We start from the raw sequence: 26,532 nt of genomic DNA, 5'->3' as shown, positions 1-26,532 counted from the left end.
CTCCCTCAGCCCCAAGGCACGTATGTACATCTCCATAAATTATTTTATTACATTATTATATTAATATTATATTAATGTCTGTCTCCCCCTCTAGACTGTAAGCTCATTTTGGGCAGGGAATGTGTCTACCAACTCTTATATTACACTCTCCCAAGCACTTAGTACAGTGCTTCACATACAGTAAGTGCTCAATAAATATGATTGATTGTGATTTTATCATCATTTTTATTACATTTTGAATATAATTATATGATTTTTGACAGTTTGGGGGGTCTTGGGAACACATTCATGCACATACTATTATTTCATAATGGGAACTATACTTCATTTAGTGCTCTTATGCTTAACACTATATTTTCCCTCTGCAGACTGTGAGTCCCATGTGTAACATGGACTGTGCCCGTCCTGATGAACTTGTATCTACCCCAGGGCTTAGTACAGTTTTTTGCACATAGAAAGTGCTTAACAAACACCATAATTATTAATATTATTTTCATGGAACCCATCAAGAGCACAAACTGAGGTGTAATAGTGTATATAATAATAGTTCTCCCTTTGAGTCTCCTAAACACATTCATTTAGGAGATCTTAGCACAAAGAGCAACAAAGACTCAGTGTCAGTGTTTTACATAGAAAGCTGTTAGGGAATTAGGGAACTCCCCTCCAACAATTTACATCTCTCTTGATAGGTAGGACACAAGTGTTGTCAGAAGAACTGGTTGTATGCATGCACGTGGTGTCGGTCAAGTTTTCTTTAACTCAGTGTTCCTCTGGAACATAATTCCCACATTATAGGAGATGTGCATATAGTCCATTCCAGCCAAGTGTGAGAAAAGAAATCTGATTCACAGTTTCCAAGCTCCAGTGGAGAAGCATATGTTTGGGGGAAAGTACCAAAGTTAACAGCATTCAAAAAGATCTCCAAGTGTCTGAATGAAGCCATAACAACCACATATGGTCTCTGATTATATTGCTGTATTAAATTTGGTCTGTGAATAGTGTTTGGAGAATTTCTAATGTCCCAAATTATCAATTCAAAGATTTTGTTATTTAACAGAAAAATGATTTCTTAGAGGTCAGAAGGATGCTGAGCCTGCCAGTTGACCTTAAAGGGTGGCATCTTGTTGCATTTAGTTTAATCATTTGCCCTAGTTTTGCTATGAAAATATAATTGTAGTAAGAATCAAGAGCTAGAATATGTTTTCTAACTTTGGGGGGGATTTCAAAATAAAAGGAAGTTGTGTTTATGGTTCTATTCATAAAAAAAGTAGTTCTTTATTTTCCCAGAGAGTATATGTCAGTATAATGAAGCTTGTTTCTGCAGTGCTTCGAAAAGAGACAAAACTCAGTTACATAGTTCATAGTGTGACACAATCATCATACTGAATTATTACAGGTTCCAAAGTGCCTTTGGACAGAGCATTTTTGCCTTTTTTTAAAAAAAAAATGACTAATCTGGCAAGAACTTCCCTTAATATGAACAGAAAGCTGTTTGGGTCGGAGTCATTTTAAACATTACCTTTCTTGGATTTTTGTTAATTCCTTGAAATCGGAGTTTAGGCATCCCAAACCATCTGGCAATGTTCTCGTACTGCTAGTTAGAGTGAAGTTCATGGAGCTTGTTATTATCCTGGCCTTGGGTGATTCTAGTCTCCAAGTGAACCTGCCCAGTGAGGTAGGGGATTTGGAGAGGCCTGAGAAATCCAAGAAAAGAAAGTGGCAGGCAGGAGTTGAGCCTAATACTCAAAAACTTGGATTATCGAGAACCCACCTCTACTGTGAATGGGAATACATGCACACCCACCACATCCTATTGCTTTTCAACTTCCGTACTGTTGGTCCAGTGAGAAGAGTACAGCACTGGAAATCAGAAGATCAGGGTTCTAGTCCAGAATCTGCAGTAGAGGGAATCCTGCCAGGAATGTGCCATCAGCGGTGAAGGTTTCTGACCAAAGAACCACCAAGGGTGTTCTGTGAGATGGATGGGCCCAGGAGCAATCCTTTGATACCAGCTTCTATAAATGGGTTCTGGAAAACCACCACACGCACTTCACAATGTGCTGCACACCTGACTGCCTACTAACTCATTGCAGTCCGTGCCCCAGCGATAGCATTACTGGCAGGGATGAGAGAATGTGAGGGATGCTGCACAAACCACTATCACTATAATCAATTTTTATGCAGGTTCCTGGTTCTGAAGTCACAGGACCAAGGCTGGTCTGTTGTTCTTGTCAGGAGACTCCATCATTATTTTCATCATTTTCATCATCATCAGAATGCCCGACTTGAGGTCTGGTCAGTCTGCATCCCAAGCACATGGACTGGGCCAGGTTAAGCTTAACTGGGTCCAGATTGGGTCAGGGTCCCTCGCTGGTACCCCAAAAGCTGTTCCATTTGGGGCCATTTCAGGCAGGAGAGGGAGAGAGAGGAAAGGGGACAAAATGTATCACCTGGTGGGGGCTCAACAAATACCACTACTACTACAGAGCAGTAGCTAAGACATTGCCCCTCATGAATTGTGGTTTTGTGCATTCACTATTGCCCCTCAGGCATCTTGAACTTCAGTGAAACCCATCAAGCCTGCTAGTGTGCCTGAGACCTAAAGCCCAAACCTAATTCTCCTTTTGCTTGGACCCTTTATTCACCCCACCCTCAGCCCCACAGCACTGATGTATATATCCATAAGTGCTCAATGAACACGATTGAATGAATAAACAATGAATGAATAATAACCTTGTACCTACCCTACTGCTTAGAACAGTGCTTGGCACATAGTAAGCATTTAATAAATACCGTCATTATTATTGAAAAGTTCTAACTTCTTACCACCTCTTTTTAATGTGCATAGTACTTTGTCACACTTTTTTGCCTGTTCAGATTTCACATTACAGCTTTCTTAAGAGGATACATCAAATATGAGTTGCAATGTTGATTTCCATTGCCAGTAAATGGCAGTACAGTGAGTGAATGTTGAGTTTATTGAATGTCAGTTATTCATGACATTTCAGTGGCCAGTTTAGTCGATCCATGGTTTATTTTGAAAAGTAATGCTGACATGTGTCTGTGGGGATACCAAATCTCCACCGTAATGTGCTATGACAGTAAAAAGGCACCTAGGAAACCACTGGCATGACAGCATGGTTTGGGGACATAAGGTGGTTAATGGAGAGGGAGCAAATATGAACGTAATCCTAGATCTTTCTTACAAAAATTTATTGCATCTCTCTGTGCTGCCACTAGGATGATACCAGTAATAATAATAATAATGTTGGTATTTGTTACGTGCTTACTATGTGCCAAGCACTGTTCTAAGCACCAGGGGGGATACAAGGTAATTAGGTTGTCCAATGTGGGGCTCACAACCTTAATCCCCATTTTTACAGATGAGGGAACTGAGGCACAGAGAAGTGAAATGAGTTGCCCAAAGTCACACAGCTGACAGGTGGCAGGGCTGGGATTAGAACCCATGACCTCTGACTCTCAAGCCCGTGGTCTTTCCACTAAGCTACGCTGCTTCTCAAATAACGATCTAGCTCATAAGTTTGTTTTAGGAAGTTACATATCAGTGATGCTTAAACCCTAAGAGAAGGTACTGAAGAAGCATTAATAGTTAATGACTTTTTGAATCAGGATGGAAATCAGTTCTCCTTCAATTTTCATTTTTAACAAAAAAGTAAAAGACATTTATCATTGAAGAAAAGTCTGACAGGTGTGAAAAAGGAAAGCCTAGGGGCTAATTTTTTTTAAAAAAATCAACAACTATTGTCTTTTTTCATAGGTGGAATAATACTTTTTTTGGTCTTCACTCATTGGATTTTCTTCATTTTTTTCATAGAAATAATCATATCTATGGTATTAATTTAAGATTTAGTGTTGCCTCTGACACTTTACGAATATAATTCTGCCTCTTTCTTTATGGTGTTACAAATATAATTTGGTCAAATGAAGCTATTTTGTCACTTTCCCCCCCAAAATCTGTGTACCTCAGGTTATGTTCTCCCCAGTTACTAATGAACAAATGGAAAATTGTACCTCTCTACTTATATTCTTTTGGCCTTACCTTGGTCTCATCAGGATTTTCTTTGATTATTGTTTTCAGGGTGCTGGTTGCACTGCACTTGTGGTAGCTGTGGTTGCAAGGAAGTTAGAACTTACCAAAGCTGAAAAACATGTGCATAATTTCATGATGGATACCCAGCTCACCAAAAGAGTAAGTGATTATCCTTCGTGCAGTATCTTGAAAAAGGATAGCTTTCTTAATACATTTTTCCAATTCACCTGAACAAAATCGTCTTAGTTTTTTACTTTCGTGCTAGGCAACTGACTTTCTTAAAGATATTTGTAGAACCACTTAATACATTTTGAAAAAATGGAAAATTGGATGATCTTTTAACTTTCAGTGCTTTTCAGAAAGATTCACAGAAGGAATTCTAGTGTTTATAATGTACACAAAAGATGCAACAGACCAAATGATTGTTCATTTACTGGGAAAGCCCCTTGTTGGCACTTCGCAACAAGGCATCAGCATCTGTAATCTTTCATATGGAACATTATAATTCTTGAACAAGAATACTCATTTTTCTCATTGTCTAATTAAATTACCATTTCTCTGAGAAAAAACACACTTGGGTACTTAGATTAAATCGCTTCTGTTCATGATACATTTCAAACCAAGGTCAGATGATGAGAGCAGTTGTTATAAACATCAAGCTAAGTGTGTATGTTCAGTCTGTTTCTACTCTTTAGCTGTACCTTTGTCATTCATTTTGGCTTTCGTTATAGAGGCAAATATTTGTTTCATACAATTAACGTTTCATTTGGGCATATCCTAGCTGATCATTGTGTGTTACAAGTGATCTATTCTTGGGCAAACATTTTCAAAACAGAAACTCTTGTCTCAGCAAATACAAGGATTTGTGTTTGGACAGTTAAGATGACCAGATGTTCCTCCAGGTGATTTATCAGGCTGACTGCCATTCACTGTCACCTGGCAATTGCTCTGTTGATCAGGAATTCCTGCTGCAAGGTGGAAACCATTGAAAAGTATTCTGTGGGGGTAGGCCTATTGGTTTCAAATGTTTGCTTGGCTAGAGTTCCCAAGAAAATGGATTTTGTCTTCTCAAATTTGTTTGAAAATCTTGAAACATCCCCATACAGCTTTCTTTGAAGGTGAATACTGTAATTGAATTAAACTTTCCCATTTGGGGGTGTTCCATGTTGATCTCTGAACTTAATGTTTCCATCATCAATAGCATTTTATTGAGGACCTGCTCTATGAGAGCACTGTCCTGGGAGATTCAAGGACACAAATTAAAGTAAGCGACATAGTCCCTGCCCTCCAGAGCTTACAGTTTAGTTGAGGAGATAAGTGGCTAGTGATAAGCACCAAGGCAATGAAATGTTACCTTCCAGCCATATCATGTCTTCCAGAAACATGTGAAACTGCCAAACCAGTAATGATTTAGAAGGCCACGTGTTCCAACTTTAAAGTTGGGCTGACTAACCCCCTTAAGATATAATACAAATGGAAGGTAACATTTAACTATCTTGGTGGTCACTTCCAAATGAAATGTTTGATTTGCTTTCCACCTTTAAGACTGACTCACTTGTCTGTCTCCCTACCAACACACTATCTGTTCAAGGGTGGTACTGAGGGGAAAAGCCAGTGAACCAATTTACAGAATAATTGGAGCCTGAGGGAGAAGTCCAAGATGAAGGGAATACCCAGGATGACATAGTTTTTTTGGTTTTATTTTTTACCTACTGTATTGGGTCTGGTCAGTGTCAAACCAAAACAGTTAACACTCAGAGACCATCCTGAATATGTCTATTGAAATATTGCACAAAGTGAAGTTTTATCAATGAGTAAGTTTGAAGAGATCAATACACAACTGACAGCCCCTACATCACACACACACATCATTATTTGTTGTGCTGTTACTTTGTTGTTAGCAGTGTTTTTAAATCTGGCTCTTTCTAACATGATCTCTTAGATACCTCTTCTCTGAAAGAACCCAAACCCTAATCCTTTTCCCAATACAAATTCCTGCCTACTGCACACCAGGCTTGTGTGTCTGTTGTGTTGTCTCTGTGTTGTGCTTCACTGTGTCTTTAAATATTTCTTCTGTCCTCTCCTCCCCCACCCCCCATGCTCAGAAGCACCTTCACTACAAGAACACAGATTCCAGTGTGACTGCTTCTGCACACCTTACCTTGATTTCAGAAGTGTCAAAAAATGGTGGCCTTAAAAATAAATCCTAAGCACTCTATGGTCTCATCCCAAAGATAACATTTATGCATAAGAAAGTTTTGTTGACAATATGAACTGATCACATTTGACACATCCCTCTGAAAGTCATCACAGCAGGACTGGGATTGTAAGGTTTCTATGTTTTAGGAAAACCATTTCCCAACTTCCCCTAATTAGGAGTGGGTGTTGAGGCTCTGTTGAAGCTAGGGAATAAATAGATTTGCTGTTTTCATCTTGTAAGAAGAAAATGCTTTTGAGAAAGAAGGTAGGCAGAAGCTTGACTTGCTAGAGCTTAGACAGCATCCTTTGCCATTAACTGTCTGTGGCCTGCTTTTCTGCAGGCATCCAGTCTACCCTGAGTTTCATTTAGGTCAGTGTATTTTTGTAGTGCTGTTCCATTTGCTGACGCTCCTTGTTACTCCCCTAGATTTTAAGCTTCTTGAATATAGCAATAGTGTCTTCCAGTTCTATTGGAATTGGACAGTGCTCTCCCAAACACTTAGTACAGTACTCTGCACACAGAAGGTGCTCAATAAATACTATTGCTTGAGTGGTGGATCCCACGTTAACATATTCCTACACGTTGAAGGAGAGTTAGACTGGTTCCGGTGGTAGGTACTAATTAACAAGCGCACCAGTCTTAACAAAAACTTGATTTGGTTCCCCTTTTATTATCAGAAGCCATTTCTTTTAAAAACAAAAACAAAATCTGTCTGTGACACACACTGGTGGGCCTCCTTGTCAAACACGTTTTCCATCTTTGACAAGATTTCAGGGAGGTTCAGTTGTTCTGGTGAAAGTCTTCCCTCAGCAAGATAAAACATTTTCCTAATATCGATGGTCTAGAGTCAAAAGACCTGTGAGAAGATGTTTCTCCATTCAGTCCTGATTCCAGACTCTGGATTCCCAGTTGTCACTGGGAATACCTGTTTCCCGCTCTCTGTCCTTCTGCTGTCATAATACCTCACCCTCATATAATGGAACAACTCTGGTAGCCTTCAGACTCTGAATATCTTGTAGGTGAGAAAATATACTTTAAATGGATAACACACATATTTTGGCCTGATGATAAAAGAGTAGCATTAATATTATTCATTAGAAGCTGACAGTTTTTTTGCAATTCTGTTGAGCAGTACTCATGTTTGATTCTCTGTCCCTGTCACACTTGATCCATGATACATAAATAGTGAGTGAAAATGCTTGAGCTGTTCTTGGACCCAGAGGTTTGGAACAACTCTACCCTCTCTGAGCACTGGTTGGAGGCACGGCTTCTGCCATGTGGTCTGGAAGTAGGGAAGCTGCATGGGCCAATGGATAGAGCACAGGTCTGGGAGCTAGAAGGTCCCGGGTTCTCATCCTGGCTCCCCCACTCATCTGCTGTGTGACCTTGGGCAAGTCACCTCGCTTCTCTGTGCCTCAATTACCTCATCTGTAAAATGGGGATTAAGACCGTGAGCCCCAAGTGGGACAGGGACTGTGTCCAATCCGATTTGCTTCTATTTAGCCCAGTGCTTAGTACAGTGCCTTGCATATAGTAAGCACTTAACAAATGCCACAATTATGATTATCAGTTATCCCAACCATCTTGTCCTAAACCCCCACGTTCTCCAGAGTAATTCAGTTGTATTTATTGAATGCTTACTGTGTGAATACTTACTGTCTGCTTGGGAGAGTACATTATAGCAATACAACAGAGACATTCCCTGCCCACAGTGAACTTACTGTCTAGAGGAGCAAAGACAGGAGTGATGCAGGTGTCAGTAACTGAGGACCTGCTGGCGAGGAGCCTCAAGGCTTTCAGGAGGCAATGGAGGCCTGAAGGCAAAAGCAGGCGACTCTCCTAAACATCAACATCCACAGGCAGGAGCCCTGGAAGTGGGAGATTGGCCCCAACTCTCCCCAGTCCTCAGGACCATAAGCTGATGATCATCAGCTCCCTATTGCAGCTTTCCATGCCTTGGCCAGGTGTGCAGGTTTGAGGTTACAATGAGACTTTTCTGTGTACCACAACACAACCACAACATTGCCATGGCTCAGTAATGATCTTTGTGTGGATCTCACTGGTTTTACCACTGAATCTACATAACGGAAGCCCCATTCACTAATATAAAAATAGGAATTTGTTTACAATTGTCCAAAATAAAATGGAAAAACCCTTATGTGCAGTCATCCCAATTAAAGATGGCCCTAAAAGGCTTGGTTTAAGAATCGATATGTTTTTGAGCTATTATTAAGTTTTGATATACTCAGAAAGCAGAAGCAGCATATTTAAGATGGTTAAAAAGTCAATATTGAAATTAAGCCTGCTTTATGAAATAGAAGAATATAAGTGTTCCCTAGAGATACAGCCTAGAAAAAAGCACTTTCTGGTGGATTAAGAGGCGATAATAACAGCCATCATGCATTTTAATATGACCCTGAAGAGCTACAATACAGTTCTCACAATAATGGGTTGTTTTGCCAGAAGAAAATTTACCTTTCTCAGCATCCATCTTATTCTTGGAGGGGTCTAAGTACCCTGAGAATTTAGCTGAAAAAGTGTTTCAAAGATATAAACGTTCAAAGAAGCAATTTTGTTAAGAGGTGATCTCAAAGGCCGTTGCTGCATTGGCCAAATAAAGCACCGGATTTACAAGTAGAGCCTTTCATTCAGCTTGTATATCTGTGATTATTTTTCTTTCTCTTTCTTTTTTGCTCTATTTTACAATCAAAGAAGTAGCTGGAGTCACTGTCTTTTCCAGCAACACAGATATGTTTGCTTTCACAAGCGCTGCAGTTATATCATATTGTTACATTTCTGAAATCCGACAACCGGTACATGTGGACTGAGCAAACTCAGGAGCCATTTTTTCTCCTGTTAATTCCAGAGTGAAAGCCCGGGATGAAAACTCAGCCTCCAGCCAAAGGCAAAGACTGGCCAATTTGAGAGTCTTGCATTTCCCCACTCTTATACATTTCATAATGTTTTGCCCTCAGGAGGTGATCCGTGCCTCCTATGAAGCATATATTGTGCTATGAAGGGGGCATGAATATCTGTTCACGAGTAATTCCAAAATAAATTATCTACACATTTACCCTCAGAAATCCTTTCATTTAGGAATTGAAATCAAGTAATGAACATGAAAGTAAACAATTTTCTGGGAACCCAAAATGTAATTTTTAGAATTGGGGCTTGTGCCTGCTTTAGGTGGGCCTGTACTCAAGATTGCTTCCTTTGAGATATGCAGAAGATGGTAAGGTCCTAGTGTGGGTAGTGATTGTATCTGCTGTCTCTAATGTATTCTCCCTAGCACTTAGGTCAGTGGTCTGGACACAGTAGGTACTTAATAAATGCTGATTGGTGTACTAATAGGCTGAATTCTAGAGAATGCCAACATTCTCCATTAGCACCCTGCATGGGGCCTAATCCTGCTGGGATCAGTCTGGGCAGCAGTTAAGTCATCTGGGCTCAGGCCAGGCCTTTTTCTAGATCCATGGCTAAAACATCTTCAATGCAAGACTCACACACATGACGTTCTAACCTCTCAGGCACTTAGCAGTCTATCCTGAAAGCAGGCTATTAATCAATGTTATTGAGTGTTTGCTGTGTGCAGAGAGCACTGTACTAAGCGCTTGGGGGAGCACAATATAAGAGTTGGTAGGCACGTTCCCTGCCATTCCCAACAGCCCCTGCATGTCAGAAAAGCTTCTGATCAGGCATGACATTACTACCGGATATCCACACTGCGTCTCCTCCCTTGTGCCCCTCCTGAAAGTCAGGCGAAGTCCCCCCAAAAGGAAAGCAAGTGTCAGGCAGTAATGGGTCCCTCATTTGTCATTCCGGGCTCAGGTTGGCCAGGGCTAGGCCTGCAAATTTCAGCCTGGACATGACTCTGAGCTCTACAGGTGTATAGAAAGTGGTGGCAGGTAAAGCTATCTGCAACGCCCCATCCTCATAGGGCCAGAGTGACAACGCCAGGCCGAAGACCACATCACTGGGACATGCATGCATCCCCTCTTCTCTTTCTCCCCCTACCCCACCTGCCAGTTAGATTGTTTTAATAGCAGTCCTATCTTGTGAGTGTAGCTTTTAGTAACTATTGTGGTATTTCTTAAATGCTTACTATGTGCTTACACACCAGTCTAAGTGCTGGGGTAGATACATGATAATTGGGTTGGACACGGTCCCTGTCCCACAGGGGGCTCACTGTCTTAATCCCCATTTTACAGATGAGGGACTGGAGGCACAGAAAAGTTAAGTGACCTGCCCACAATCACACAGCAGACACGTGATGGAGCTAGGATTAGAACCCAGGTCCTTCCGATTCCCAGGCCCAGGTCACACTGCTTCCCTAACAGTGAATCTCCCACCTCAGGACTGGTCAAATTTTGATTTATGGTCAGACTTAGTATACTACTGGGGATACAATGTCATCATTATCAACAGTCAATTAAGCATCTACTAGGTGCAGAGCATTGTACTAGGTGCTTGGGAACATTAAGAGAAGCAGCGTGGCTCAGTGGAAACAGCACGGGCTTTGGAGTCAGAGGTCATGCGTTCAAACCCCGGCTTCGCCAGTTGTCAGCTGTGTGACTTTGGGCAAGTCACTTAACTTCTCTGTGCCCCGGTTACCACATCTGTAAAATGGGGATTAAGACTGAGCCCCCGTGGGACAACCTGATCACCTTGTAACCTCCCCAGTGCTTAGAACAGTGCTTTGCACATAGTAAGTGCTTAATAAATGCCATCATTATTATTATAGGAGACATTTTCAGAGCTTTGTTGTAAAGTGTCACCTTTGGTCTTACGTTCTTTTTGATTTAGAAAAATGCTATGAAATCATCTTTTAAAATTCCAACTGAAACAGAGGGAGTGTGAATTAAATTGTAAGACCCTTGAGAGCAGAGACCAAATCTTTTTCTTCTGTAAATTTCCTGGGTCTAGTACTATGCTTTACACACCAAAGGTGCTCAATGAATACTACTGGTAATGATGTTGGTGGGGAATTTAACTTTTCCATCTTCCCAGTTGACTTTTTGAAGAGATATGGTAAAGATTGGTGGGAAGGAGTGTCAGGTGCAGGGGAGTTTGGTAATTTCTATTGCCAATTTCCTTTCTCTGCTTCCCTGATAGTGATTCTGTTCTGTTAGTCTTTCCATCTCTGTCTCCTCTGGCTTTATAGGTTCATGGACTATGGCATTTCAGAGTGTCCCCGCCATCCTTTTGATCAGCCCTGCCTGTACAGTATTTTCTGAGGTTATCATTTTTTTCCTATCTTTAATGTAACACACCACTGTCCCCCAATCATGAGCTTATTTTAGGATCATTAAATCAATTAATGATATTTATTGAGCCCTTATTGTGTCCCGGGTACTAAATGCTTGAAAAGCATTTAGAGAAGCAGCATGGCTCAGTGGAAAGAGTCTGGAGTCAGAGGTCATAGGTTCAAATCCCGGCTCTGCCAATTGCCAGCCATGTGACTTTGGGCAAGTCACTTCACTTCTCTGTGCTTCAGTTACCTCATCTGTAAAATGGGGATTAAGACTGTGAGCCCCCCGTGGGACAACCTGATCACCTTGTAACTTCCCCAGCGCTTAGAACAGTGCTTTGCACATAGTAAGCGCTTAATAAATGCTATCATTATTATTATTATTATTGAGAAAGTATAACATAGAGTTGGTAGATATGATCCCTACCCATAAGGAACCTAGAGAAGCAGCGTGGCTTAGTAGAAAGAGCACAGGCTTGGGAGTCAGTGGTCGTGTGTCCTAATCCCGGCTCCGCCACTTGTCAGCCGTGTGACTTTGAGCAAGTCACTTCACTTCACTTCTCTGTGCCTGATACCTCATCTGTAAAATGGGGATTAAGACTGTGAGCCCTACATGGGACATCCTGATTACCTTATATCTACCTCAGTGCTTAGAACAGTGCTTGGCACATAGTAAGCGCTTAACAAGTACTATTATTATTATTATTATTATTACTACAGTCTATAGGGGGATTCACACTCTACAGGATGCTGGCCCTTTCACTCTTCCAAAAAATAGAACCTGCCTGTAAACTGCAACCTCAGTACAAGAGTCATGAAAAAATCTGATGTGCCACTAAAAGGTCCTTTGACAGACTTATTTGCATTTTTGGTTGGCAATTTGAGAAACTTCCATGGTGACAATCATAACGTTGGCTGAAACCTTGGGGGAGGGTTGAGGAACATATTGTTAAGGAAAGTAAATGGAAGGGCTGTCAAAACAGCAGGTTTGTTATTATGCTTTAGTCAGATGGAAGCAAAAGGGATCTCTTCCCCTGTTGCATCCCCTACCTCACCACAACACACACACACACACACACCCTACAGTCTCCTTACTCCCCTGCAAAATATCAGTTCCCTGGATCTAGGGATTTACCAGTTTTCCTGTTCCCTTTATTTGCATTATCATGGTCTAATTGAACATGACCCACAACACTTATGTACATATCCATAATATCTCTCTCCCTCTAGACTGTAAGAATGTTTACAGGGAACATGTCCACCAACTCTGTTATACTTTGATTTTGTACTCTCCCAAGTGCTTAGTACAGTGCTCTGCAAACAGTAAGCATTCAATAAATACAAATGATTGAATGATCGATTGAGAGTTGCCATTCTCTGTAGAATTTGAGTCTTTGGGGCTTTTAGCATGTTCCTTCTTTTCCACTCCCCTTCTGTCAGGAATATTTTAAGTCATTGCCTCAGATTCTCAGATGTGGAGAAGAACAGGGCAGGAATAAATGTATTTCCACTCATAGTTCTTTGAGAAATATAGCAGAAATGCTCAACAGAATTTTGCAGAGCTCCTTTGCACATACTGCATTCTGGCTACCATTTTTTTTTAATGGCATTTGTTAAGTGCTTACTATGTGAAAAGCACTGTTCTAAGCGGTCCAATGAGATGCTGAGAAGGCTTCATTTCAAAGTTTACATGCCTGCTGGGAATGAGAAAAGAGGTATTTTGAAAGGAATGCAAAACTTTCAGAGCTTCAAAAGCAGCTGTTGGGATTCCATTTTAAGACAAGGAATCCAGCGGGTCAGCTAAAATGAGGGCTAAGGCCTGCAAATCCTGTAATGTGAGACCTCAAGGAGCTGTGCATCCCACCGAGTTTTAAAGTAAAGAACTTGAACTACCAAACACAGCTTGAAAAATCATTTCCAATAGATCAAGATGGAAATTGATTCTCCCCCAGAAAAAGAACCATTTTGAGGTGGAAAGGGGCTATTGGTCTCCTCTTGAAGATTGACTCTGAGGTGGAGTCTGTATGACCTCATATCCTTTGACACTGAGCCTAACCGCATTCAGATTTTGACCGGGTTAGAAGAGAATGGCAGATTTGTCAAATGGGCCACCAGCTGTTGCCATTCCAGGCACTGCTCACACTGTGATTTTAAATGCCTGAGAGAAAGCTAAGAACTAAAACGTGTACCCCAGATAAGTGTTTCTGTTTGCCTCCTAACCATTCAGCAGAACTCATAAAAACAAGAGCTCTTTCCCCACTCCCTGATTTCTTTTTTATAAGAGAAGAGCAGCAGAATATCCTCCATCCCAGCATTCCCTTTCCTTCAAACATCCTGTCTTAGTGAGCAGCAGGGATTAAAGAAACTCTCTACTCCTTCTTTATTGCTGATTTTTGGATAGAAATAATATGAAATCGTGACTCCCAGATGCAAGCAGGACCAGTGCTGAGATTTGGAAAATCCCAATTTGGAGAAATTCCAAATTCCAAACTGAGATTTGGAAAAATTTCAGTGGTCTGGTGTCCATTTGGGCCATCACATTAGCCCCTATTGGCTCTGTGGGGTAACTTGGTTGCTCAGCACTTGAAGCAAGGAAAGAGCTATTTGGAGCCAGTTGGAATGGTATAGTAATTGGAAGTGGATTATCTCAGCAAGAATTTCTTCACTAGCCAGGTCTTGGGTGAGAACCCAAGCCTCCTGCTGCTTGGTGTGAATGGATAAATATTAGTGTGTGTGTGTGTGTGTGTGTGTGTGTGTGCGCGCGTGCCTGTGTGCAGACACGTGTGTTTTGTAGGATCTTCTCTTTGTCCTTTTCTGTCATGTTTGTGTCTAGCTTCAACAAAGAGCATAAAACTTCAAGGCCCTACTGAGAGCTCACCTCCTTCAGGAGGCCTTCCCAGACTGAGCCCCTTCCTTCCTCTCCCCCTCGTCCCCCTCTCCATCCCCACCATCTTACCTCCTTCCCTTCCCCACAGCACCTGTATATATGTTTGTACATATTTATTACTCTATTTATTTATTTATTTATTTTACTTGTACATATCTATTCTATTTATTTTATTTTGTTAGTATGTTTGGTTTTGTTCTCTGTCTCCCCCTTTTAGACTGTGAGCCCACTGTTGGGTAGGGACTGTCTCTATATGTTGCCAACTTGTACTTCCCAAGCGCTTAGTACAGTGCTCTGCACACAGTAAGCGCTCAATAAATACCATTGATCAATTAGAAGCTAGTCCTATAACACGGTGATGCCAAACTCTGGTCAGTAGATTACAAGGACTACAACAGAATATGCTTTCCATAGTCCTCTTCTAGGACTCTCATACTCTATAATTTTGTGGCCCATTTGGGAAACGCTAATTATGTCCCACACACAAAAAATGAAGTGTAACATTAGACATCCATTGGCTCAATTGTGCTGTTGCGACACTATCAAGTTAGCTTTGGTGTTCTGTGGATGATGTTCAGGTCCATGCATTCTATCCTGGAAAACTTCATTTCCTGTGATACACTTAGCAGCAGAACTGAGCAGATCTAAAGTGGAGTAGATTAAAATTGGAGCAGAAATAGAACAAGAGGTGGAAGCCCATCATTTTGTGGTTAAAAGAAAATCTCCAACAATTGGGAAGGGAAGTTAATAAGAAGAGAACAACTTAAAATGGTGAATAGTCAAATACTTTATCTTGTAAAATTATTAAGTATAAATAATGCCTGTGTGATGCATAATGGAATTACTGAATTAAAACTTGTTCTTCAAATAGCTTCAACTGTTCAAGTCTCATTCTAATAAGCTAATGCATTCAAATACTAATAAACTTCCTGTTTGGAAATTAATTTACTAATATCATTTTCCAGTCCTTAGAGGAAAGTTTTCTCATTTGTGATCACAGAGATAACAAAGTGGGGTGGGGGGGGGCTGTTATACAAAGCAGTTTGTGTTTTCATAGAGTGCTTTAATATTTGTCACCAGTTGGAAATCTTACAGGTTCAAGAAATAGGATCTTCTACATCTTCTACTCTCACCCTATCTTTGGATGGGTTCAATGTAGCAACATACTTGACCCACTACAGGCATTGGTAAATTAGCTTAATTGAGATGAAATGCTAGAAAACTGTCAGAAGGTTTTGTTATCCTTATGATCAACTGCTGTTTTTGCCTTTCCTTTTAAACAGGTAAAAAATGCAGCTGCCAATGTACTCAGGGAAACATGGTTAATATACAAAAATACAAAGCTGGTAAAAAAGATAGATCATGCAAAAGTAAGAAAGCATCAACGTAAATTCTTACAAGCTATTCATCAGTAAGTATATTCTTTCCACATCTTAGCAATCTGTCACTTTCATTTGTGGCTCTTACGACTGAACATTCTCTTTGGTTTCTGTTAGGAAAACTTTTACAGTAATATTATTCACGTGGACAAGTTGTGATTTTATTTCAGATGTAGTTTTTGAAAACCCTCAGAATCGTGGAGTTCTTTTCTTGTTATAGAAATTAACAAGATTTCTGTGTTAACGTCAGCTGTTGGTAAAGTCGATGATCTGCTAAATTTGTGGTTGTCTAAGCTTTTAAGAAATAGAAGAATTGCAAATGTCTTCATCACATTCTAGGTCTTTGACTTTCAAAATCATGTCGTCTAAACTACACTCAAGGATCTTTTTGGATTGTCCATGAGACTTATAGTTGATATAGAAGTCTTGTGTAACCTTGTCATAAGCCTGACTTTAAGCTGGGGTTGGGGGAGAGAGAGGCAGTCCCATGGTTCCGATTACATTCTCCTACCTTATGACCCTCGTAGAATTTCAAAGTAGAGATGCATTAACAGTATTTGCCAGTGTATTGGGCACATTGGCATAAAAGACACATACTTTCTCCTCATAGCAGACACCATCTTTACTGTAAGTATTGTTCCTGAGGGTAACAACTGAAATCCTTGGGGTTTTTTTTATGAAAAAGTGTTTTAGTTTTCCTGAGAGTCCCAAAGGACTGTGTAGACACAATTCCTTTATCGGCATAGCTGTCCTAGTAGCTAGGGAACAGATGCTAATCCTCTCTTCTCCCAAGGGGAAATCTGTGACACAGGGGCAAATGAATTTTCTATGTCATGGGAATGATGGAATAAAAATAGATTTCCTGTCTCACAAGCCATAGTGTTTCACCTAAGATCTGAAATGTTATAGAAGGTGAAACAGAAATTCTGACTCTCCAAAATTTGCACCTTTTATGCTGACAAAAATGGATCCTGGACCCTAAGCTGTCAGAACATATACCATATAGTACTGAAATCTAGTTGGTGCTAAATTTAAGATAAACCCCAAGAAATATGATGCTTCAGCATGGAAAAGTGCTTTTTTGAAGTACTCGCACACATGTGCATATATGCTGCTTTGGTCACATATGCATATGCACTTGCTATTTTTCCCCCTCACTCTCATGGCACCATTGACTCATTCCTTTTCCTCTCAAAGTCAGCAGCAGTCTGGTCAGAAAAATTATGAATGGGAGTTTTGAACCATTTACTGGTAGGATGCCAAGTGGATTAAAAAGGTCATAAAGCAGGCTTGAAGCTTTGATTAGAAAGAACCATTGATCAGTGAAAGATATTGGAAAGGAAGAGGCATTACAAGAGCAAAGGAAAGCAGACTGGTTTCCAGTTGTGCTGTGAAATCATTTCTTTAAATATCAATTTGAAGATTACCCATTATTTGGGGGCACTAAAAATAGTACCCAAACCTCATCTTGGTTATAAAGTCACATCTGAAGGCTAATCCTAAATGTGTTTACAAATGCAATTCAAATGACCTGAAGACCTGTCCTTAAGATCAGAGTACATGTGGTGCCCAGGTCCCTAGGTCCCTGACCAGTTGTGATTCTTGCACCTTCTCCATTTTTGTCTTTGTGTTTCTCTAGCTCTGTTTTTTTCCCCCAAATTTCAATTTTAAGCAAAGGCCTTCCACCAGCTATCAAAGATGGCAATTTTTATTTTACTAAAATTTAATGCTCTAAATGCCACCAGAAAATAGAAGAAAACCGAGAAGTTCAGCAAGAGGCTGGGTGTTCTCATCTAAAATAATTTATTTTCCCTGCCTGGAAGTGTTCAAACCTGTTAGTTTGTGTACTACAAGATTTATTTCTCCAGTCACATATGATTATCTTTCCTTTTAACATAGTTTTGTTGAACTTTATAGGAAGGTGCATAAGTCTTGATTCTTAAGGCAATGTCTGTCTTCGGTTTGACGATACACTAAGACGTCAAGAGTCTCAACTCTGTCGATCCAGACTCGCAGCATCGGACTCAATTTAACTCTAGCTAGTTGAGTTAATATCTAGAAATTAATATCCATAAATGTTCCTGGCCTTGTTTCTCTAGCTCTGTTTTTTTCCCCACATTTTGATTTTAGCAAATGTCTTGGACAAGGAATGCTTGGGCTAGTAATCATAGTACATGTCCAGTCCTGATCAATCAGTGGTTTCTTGGTTCCACTCAGCTCTCAAATTTTATTTTATTTTTTCTATTTTCAATAACATGGTCTTTCTTTTGGATGGCTAGCTCAGTGCCTTCAAGTTATTAGTTTCTCTATGCACTTTTCTTTTTAACTCAGAACAGCAACTTTGATGTTTTCAGTATCCCAGTGTCTGCTCCTTCATCAGTGTGAAACTTTCTGAAACAAATTAAGGGACCCAATATAGGGTCTGTCTGTGGAAAAGTCTTGATTATCCACACTGAAGAAAGCCTCACTTATGGAAGACCCAAAATTTAAAAAGGGGTGTGGCCAAGGAAACTCAAACAATAACAGTTATTATTATTATTATTATTATTGAATTTATTAAGTGCACATACTATGGGCCAAGCACTGTGCTAAGCATTGGGGTGTATTCAGGGTAATCAGATTGGAGACAGTCTCTCTTCTACATGGAGTCCACAGACTAAGCGGGAGAATAGGTCTTTAAGAATAATAATAATAATAGCATTTGTTAAGCACCTACTATGTGCAAAGCACTGTTCTAAGCGCTGCGGAGGATACAAGGTGATCAGGTTGTCCCAGGTGGGGCTCACAGTCTTAATCCCCATTTTACAGATGAGGTAACTGAGGCCCAGAGAAGTTAAGTGACTTGCCCAAAGTCACACAGCTGACAATTGGCGGAGCCGGAATTTGAACCCATGACCTCTGACTCCCAAACCTGTGCTCTTTCCCCTGAGTCACGCTGCTTCTCCAGCACCTAGTCCAGTGTTAGATGCCTAGTAGAATGTTCAAAACACAGTATCAATCAATACCATTGATGAGGAATCAGAGGCCCAGAGAAGTTAAGTGACTTAACCAAGGTCACAGAGCAGGCAAGTGATGGAGCTGAGATTGGAAAAGCGGCGTGGCCTAGTGGAAAAGAGCACAGGCCTAGGAGTCAGGTCCTGGATTCTAATCCTCATTCTGTCACTTGTCTGCTATGTGACCATGGGCAAGACACTTAACTTCTCTGTGCCTCAGTTACCTCATCTGTAAAATGGGGATTAAGAATGGACTTGTCCAACTTGATTATCTTGTATTTACCCCAGAGCTGATTACAGTGCCTGGAACATAGTAACTCCTTAACAAATACCATTTAGAAAAATGAAAAACCCAGATCTCGTGACTCCCAGGCCCATGCTCTTTCCATTAGGCCATGCCGCTTCTTTATCATAACACCTGAGGTCCTGATTTGAAGATGTTCTCTCACACCAAATCAAGTGCAAAAGGCACTTTGAAGGCCAAAATGGTTTCTGTTGAATTCTGGATGCAAATTGATATGCACCAAACCACATTTTATACTGGCCACATCTTAGTAACCCAGTTTCAGTGAGCCAAGCTACTGGCACCCCCATAATACCTTGAATAATCAAGACTGCTATATCACATAGCCATGAGTTTTAGGTGAATCTGCTGTCAAGGCGGGGAGAAGTAGGAGCAACATGGTAAGTGTAAGATGGAGTGTGGCTGCCCCAAACAGCTTAATCCCTGGTTTTTGGTGAGGCAGAGAAGCTCCTAGAATCACTGCAGGATTCTTCCATCCTTCCCTCTTCCCCTTCCCATTCAACATCCTGGCTGGAGAATCGAATTCCCCTCACCCTCTTGTCCATCTAAAAACCACCCCTGTGTTGTCTTGTTCTAGTGTATTTTACAGTTTCTTTTCTTTTGTTTTGTCTTTTTATTTCAACAAAATGAAACTAGAGCTCGGAAGTAAGTTGTGTGAGCTGCCTCTTTCTACATTTGCAGAACTTTCTACCGTCTGCATGCATCCAGCAGAATCTTTATTTGTGAATTCCAATAGTCTATTGCTGCCATGGAAATGTGATCCAAAATCATGATCTTTTTCTGTGATAAGTGAAGTTCATAAGGAAGGAGTTGTTCTTTTAAAGAGCCACATAACCACAATTCTGCATGTTATCTTTAATTCTGCAGTGGCAACTAAAGTCACCATTTTACATACGACATTCATCCTTGTCCCTAGAAACAGCAAGTCAGAGCACAAGGGAAAAGGCAGAAAGGTGCAGGGGCTAAAGAGTTTAAAGCAAACATAGTGAATCTTTCCCTATTCAACCATACCATAAAATTAGCACAAAATACCAAGGGCAAAATTATCCTGTCAGAGCAATAGTAAAACTTGTTGTAATTGCTACGATAGTTACCTGATGCATTTCACAATTCTCTCCTCTGTGGGTGTGGATCTCCCCACTGATACAGTGGATTTGCCCTTGTACTTGCCAAGTCAGAAAGATCTCCCACAAGGCAGTGCTGTCAGGAGGAAAGTCTACTGCAATTTTTTCCTTCGGTTTTTTTTTTTGTGTTTTTTTTTTTTCAGCAAGCCCATGGTGCTGGGACGGTGCAGCCCTAGTAAGTTCCATGTTGGTAAATGTTGGAGGTTGTTGGGCTGGTGTATGAAACTGCACAGTCCTTAACCCTAGGTTTGTGTCTTTCCAGGCAAAGCAATGGTGCTTCAAGAGGGCCATGCTTGCCTACAAAGTACAATTAAGTGACTTTAAATAGGGCCTGTTTTCAATGACAATCCCTCCTCCATCCATCAAGGATAATTTCTTTTATTCAAATTGGGGAAGATCATTGCAGAATATTGGGGTTTGCCTATCTAGGAAGAGTGAGCAAGTTGCATGATTGCCTTTTGGGAGGGACATACCAGGAGTCAAAGACAATGTTAGTATCTTCCTTGAAGCACAGGGGAATTCCAAGACTGACTCTTAAAGTCAGTGACAAAGGGAAGTGAAAAATTGAGGTAAATTATCTGGATGATTCAAGCCCCAAATCTACCTTTTACTTCAATTACATGTTTTTGTTTTGTTTTTCAGGAAAATGCAGGATTTTTGCCTTGAAGCATTCAGATAATTGCTAGTGTAGGCTTTGTCTTAACTCCCCCCAAAAAAATGCAATTGGAAAAGTGAGGAATAGTATTTTAAGCTTCTAATTAGGTCCACTGCCTCATTTTCATGAGGCCCTCTCTATTTTCTTTTAAGTCTGGTTTATGGCCCAGTACTTTATTTTCATACTATAATAAGCTACTAAATCAGCAGCAGAACTAGTTCCCTGTCATCCAATCATCACAAACCTCAGCTTTACCTTTATGCCACAGACTTTCAGGAATCCCATAGCTACTGTTTCAGATCTCATCTCCTGAAGAAAACTAGATCGGACATAAAATCTTGAATAATAATAATAGTGATTTTAAAATAAGTGTGGACATTTGGACATTTCAGTCAGGATAATGGAATATTCTTTCAGCTTTAGTCTTCCAGGATAAAAATGTTTCATGTAGTTTAATTTTTTTACTTTCCAATGAGATGTTTCTACTCAAATAGTTTCTGATCTTACAGATAAGAAAAATAGGTACATCATTGCAAATCCTGATCTGAACTGCTCTGTAGTTTTTGGGAAAATGCTTTTGCTAAGCTTTGCTAGACAGCTAGATACCCACTGGAAATACACCTTCATGCTAGGGCAGAATTTGGAGATACGTTGTGCCTTGGCTGAAGAGATCCACTGGGCATCAAGAATTAGGTTCAGAAATGTCATTGGCAGTAAAATCCTGCCCTGTGAGTCATGTTCTCCTTATGTAACTAAGTTTTCCCTTGAGTCTAAATTATATTTTGATTTCATTAGGAACCAGATAGAACTCTATGGCCTAGACCTTTCTGTCTGTCTTCTAAAATGTATTCCATCAAATGACTGATGTTTATCAAAACGGTAATGTAGCCATGAGAGATGTTTTCATGGAATTTGGCTGGGCAGCTCACCATTTGCAGAGCAACTTTGTGTTAAATGGGAATCTAATGGGCTTGAGGAAGGAGGATATTTTTTCCTTCTTCCTTCGAGTGCCTAAAATAATAATAAAAAAGAAATCGACACAACTTCCATAGTGTATCAAGGAACGTGTTTCCCTGAAAATGTTCTGTAGTGTGAGGCAGGAAACAGTAGAGTTTTCTAGACTCTCCAGAGAGCATACTGAGCAATTCTTTAAATTAATTGAAGCAGAAACTTTGAGGTTTTTGTCAGGCTTCCTGTACATGTCTATTCTAAAGTATAAAGAGGCCAATGTCAGGGAAATGGTTTGATACCTCCTTTCAAAGTTAATGGCAGTTTGAGGTAAATTGCAGGTTAAGCTGAGTCAGTCAAAGAAAAGGAGCGACATGTGTCTTAGATATTTGGCTGCTGGTTGAATGAAAACTTTATTTACGCTAATGAGAATCTCACTTATCACTGTGTCTTCATCAGGTTCAAACACCCAAAATCAACCCATTTCCAACAGAACAGGGCTCATTCCTGTATCTAGTCATGTAGGCATAGGAAGGTGCTGCATTGCTACCACATGGATGAAATCCCAATTGCTTTGTGTATCGCTTCCTATGTCTACTTGTCAGGATACCGAGGCTTTAAGGAATGTTCTGGCTTTCTCTCATGTGGATAAATCCTTATCTCCCCCTTGAAATTCAATTTTAAGCCAATGATGAATAGAAGTCCTGAAGACATCACATTTCTTGTGCTCTCTTTCCTTTCTGTGGTGTTGAGGAAGCATGCTTCTCATTGTTCCCGGCACATAAGCCGTTTGGACTTCCCCAACTCTGTAAGGCATTATTCATGCAGTTATTCGCACTTGTTAGTTTTGTGCATGCTCTTTGGAAGGTGTGCATTCACCCAAGAGGAGACAAACCTATCTGACTTCAGCTTCCACCTTTTAGATTAAGAAGTGTAAAAATGGAACAGAGGAAACTGAATGACCAAGCGAACACCTTGGTAGACCTGGCTAAGGTAAGTCCCTGGTGGTCTTCAGCTCAGAGTCTTAGAATACAGGGGTCCTTTGGTTCCTTCTAGTCTGCATTTTTTTTTAACCAAGGGGCATTCTCTTTAGACATGGAATGGTGGAAAAAAAGCTCCTTTCATCTGTGAGCAAAACTGGTGTCCCCAAGCATGGGATCTTGGTCTTATGGAGACAGATGGAAATGGGCTATCAGTCCTTTAAGGTCATTGACTAGCAAACTGCCTGACCCAGTAAATAGGTGGTGCTTCAGAGGAAGGCCCAAAACTGTATGGATTATGACAAGCCCTCTGTGTCTGCAGGCCCTTGTCCTGCATACATCCTCATTTGTCACTGGAAAAGCTTTCCAAACCTCGAGGACCTGAAATGATGAAAGGCATCTGAGGTGGGTTGCCCTGTGAGGCCAGCAGAGTTTGAATTTGATAAGGAGGGTGAACCATCAGAAGGAATTACTCAGGCCCATAAACCATGTTCTGAGGGAGTAGTGCTGTTTCTTGGATTATGGTGGGCGGCCTACACCGCATATTCCCAAGCAGAGCTCATTTATGCAGAATATGTTCACCATCAGTAAATACACACCTCATGCCAAACCATGCCCTTTAATGATTAGTTCACTCACTACTGCTGAGAGCAAAGGGAGTTTGATGTGCTCCTTTATAGGTTCCGGAGCAGAAGTGTTGCCTTCCACAGAAATACTTGGGCTTTGAGCGTCTGTCTCCATGAGGTGATAGTATCAGGGATTATCTCTTTTCCCAGCTCCAAAACCGTACTTCATACAGCCCTGAAAAACTTCTGCCAGGGAATAAAGGCCCATTGTAGAAGCAAAGTTGTTGGTGTTCCTATAGAGTGTGAACTTCCATCAGATCAAGCTTTAGGGCAGGAGCTTTAAAAACCTGGACTACCCAAAGCACTTGCTGGAAAAACATGGTGGGAATTATAAAGGAAATGGAGAAGGGGAAGAGAGGAAGGAATCTGGTTCATCCTTGAGTTTGGGCAGTAAGAAAGTCAGATACCCGAAGGAGATTTTTCCCCCCTAGTACACCCAGCATGATCTCAAAATTTCCTACATTCAGGCCCTGGGTCAAATGCCTCCATCTCCTCTTCATTCCCATTCCTTCCCCCTCAGTGCCTGAAGAGGATTAAAACCAGAAGTCAGAACTGGGAATCCCCAGCAACTAAAGCAGGTTTTCATAGCAAATAGAAGCTGTGTCTGGTAACCCGTGATGGGTTTCTGGGTCCCCATGACCCCTTAGGCAGATTCCTGTGCAAAGGGCAGAACGGCTTCCACAGCATAGGTCAACCAGAGCAGTTTGCTGGGCTGAATTCTAGTCACCATCAGTATAGCCCTGCCCAGCCCACCAGTCAGCTAAATGGTACTGGGGTAATGGTGGCATGATGGAAAATGTGACGAGGCATGTAAGCAGCGTGGCCTAGTGCATAGAGCACAGGCTTGGAAGTCAGAAGGAGCTGGGTTCTAATTCCGGCTCTTCCCCTTGCCTGCTGTGTAATAATAATAATAATGATGGCATTTATTAAGCACTTGCTATGTGCAAAAGCACTGTTCTAAGTGCTGGGGAGGTAACAAGGTGATCAGGTTGTCCCACTGGGACTCAGTCTTAATCCCCATTTTACAGATGAAGTAACTGAGGCACAGTTAAGTGACTTGCCCAAAGTCACACAGCTGACAAATGGCAGAGCCGGGATGTGAACCCATTGACACCAAAGCCCATGCTCTTTCCCCTGAGCCACACTGACCTTGGGCAAGTCACTTCACTTCACTGCCTCAGTTACTTCAACTGTGAAGTAGGGATTGAGACTGTGAGCTCCATATAGCACAGTGCTCAGCACACAGTAAGTACTCAATAAATATGATTGAATGAATGAATAGGGACTGCACAACCTAGAAGCAGCGTGGCTTAGTGGAAAGAGCACGGGCTTTGGAGTCAGAGGTCATGGGTTCAAATCCTGGCTCCGCCAATTGTCAGCTGTGTGACTTTGGGCAAGTTACTTAACTTCTCTGTGCCTCAGTTACCTCATCTGTAAAATGGGGATTGACTGTGATTCCCCCTGTGGGACAACCTGATCACCTTGTATCCCCCCCCCCCCCCAGGGGTTTTATACTGTGAGCCCACTGTTGGGTAGGGACTTTCTCTATATGTTGCCAACTTGTACTTCCCAAATGCTTAGTACAGTGCTCTGCACACAGTAAGTGCTCAATAAATATGATTGATTAGAACAGTGCTTTGCACATAGTAAGTGCTTAATAAATGCCATCATTATTATTATTATTATCAATGTGCTTGCATCCACCCCAGCACTTAGTACAGTGCATGGTACATAGTAAATGCTCAATAAATACCACAGTAATGATGTAGTCAATGAGGGTGTTTTGATTATATGAGATCATGGGTTAAATTAAAACTTAAAGGCTTTAAGCCCAGAACTTAATCATCACAACAAATTGGCCATTGCTTTGGAATATGAACCATTTTGGGACAGATTAAAACAAACCTTTCCCAGGTTGAATTTAGCCCTGGCAGAGGATTTATCTTCAAGTCTGGCAATTAGTCCTTTTAGATGTTGGTCTGTTCACTAGTGTTCATTCTTTATACCCAGCCCCAAAGGGGGGAAAGAATTTTTGTATGGATACAAAGAAGCAGCATGGCTCAGTGGAAAGAGCACAGGCTTTGAAGTCAGAAGTCATGGGTTCAAGTCCCGGCTCCTCCAATTGTTAGCTGTGTGACTTTGGGCAAGTCACAACTTCTCTGTGCCTCAGTTACCTCATCTGTAAAATGGGGATTAAGACTGTGAGCCCCCCGTAGGACAACCTGATCACCGTGTAACCTCCCCAGCACTTAGAACAGTGCTTTGCACATAGTAAGTGCTTAATAAATGTCATTATTAATATTATAATTGGAATTAAACTGCTCTAAACAGTCACTCATATTCATGCCCACTCCTGTCCTTCTCTTTCAGACCCAAAACATCATGTATGACATGATTTCAGATTTGAATGAAAGAAGCGAAGACTTTGAGAAGAGGATTGTGACCCTGGAAACCAAATTAGAGACCTTGATCGGTAGCATACAAGCCCTCCCTGGACTGATAAGTGAGACAATCAGCCAGCAACAAAGAGATTTCATTGAAGCTCAGATGCAAAACTATGACAAGCCTGTTGTCTACAATGCCGAGAGGTCGCGGTCCTTATCCAGAAGACGGAGATCCTCCTCTACAGCACCACCAACTTCATCAGAGAGTAGTTAGAAAAGAATACGTTAACCACAAAATAAAAGACTTTTTGCCATCATATGGTCAATATTTTAGCTTTTATTGTAAAGCCCTATGGTTCTAATCAGAGTTATCTGGGTTCTGATGTCAGAATTCTGGGAACTTGAACACAAAATTTTAGGCCAAAATGAGTCAAAGCTCTTTTTTTTTCTTTCAGATGCACAGGGAATGCACCTATTATTGCTATATAGATTGTTCCTCCTGTAATTTCACTAAACTTTTTATTCATGCACTTCAGACAAACTTCTTTACTATTGCAGTATATGATATAATAAAGAGGTTAATTTCTGCACATATATGCTTGGTCAATTCAACATAACATTCTGGAACGACTGCTTTGCAGAAATACAGAGCCTGAATTCATCATCTATCATGTACTAACAATTACTTCTCCCAAGGCCCCTCCAGATGAAGCGGGGCCAGGTCAGGGGCTGGGTGGAGGAAGTTGAAGTTGG

At 41.0% G+C, this 26,532-nt stretch overlaps 1 protein-coding gene across 1 annotated transcript in view; it reads left to right on the top strand.

Moving 5' to 3' along the window:
• The window catches only part of KCNN2 (potassium calcium-activated channel subfamily N member 2), a 127,097-nt gene extending 100,793 nt beyond the window's left edge, over positions 1-26,304 (top strand). Inside the window, exons 5-8 of the mRNA XM_038770072.1 lie at positions 4,100-4,210; positions 15,670-15,797; positions 22,713-22,782; positions 25,766-26,304. Coding sequence (XP_038626000.1) covers positions 4,100-4,210; positions 15,670-15,797; positions 22,713-22,782; positions 25,766-26,053 — 597 coding nt within the window. The 3' untranslated portion in view covers positions 26,054-26,304. The remainder of the gene's footprint in view (positions 1-4,099; positions 4,211-15,669; positions 15,798-22,712; positions 22,783-25,765) is intronic.
• Positions 26,305-26,532: the final 228 nt, after the last annotated feature.

Source organism: Tachyglossus aculeatus, chromosome X4 (genome assembly GCF_015852505.1).
Source record: "Tachyglossus aculeatus isolate mTacAcu1 chromosome X4, mTacAcu1.pri, whole genome shotgun sequence".
Taxonomy (NCBI): Eukaryota; Metazoa; Chordata; class Mammalia; order Monotremata; family Tachyglossidae; genus Tachyglossus; species Tachyglossus aculeatus.
The sequence above is the reverse complement of the archived record's forward strand: the minus strand, read 5'-3'. Positions and strand labels throughout refer to the sequence as shown.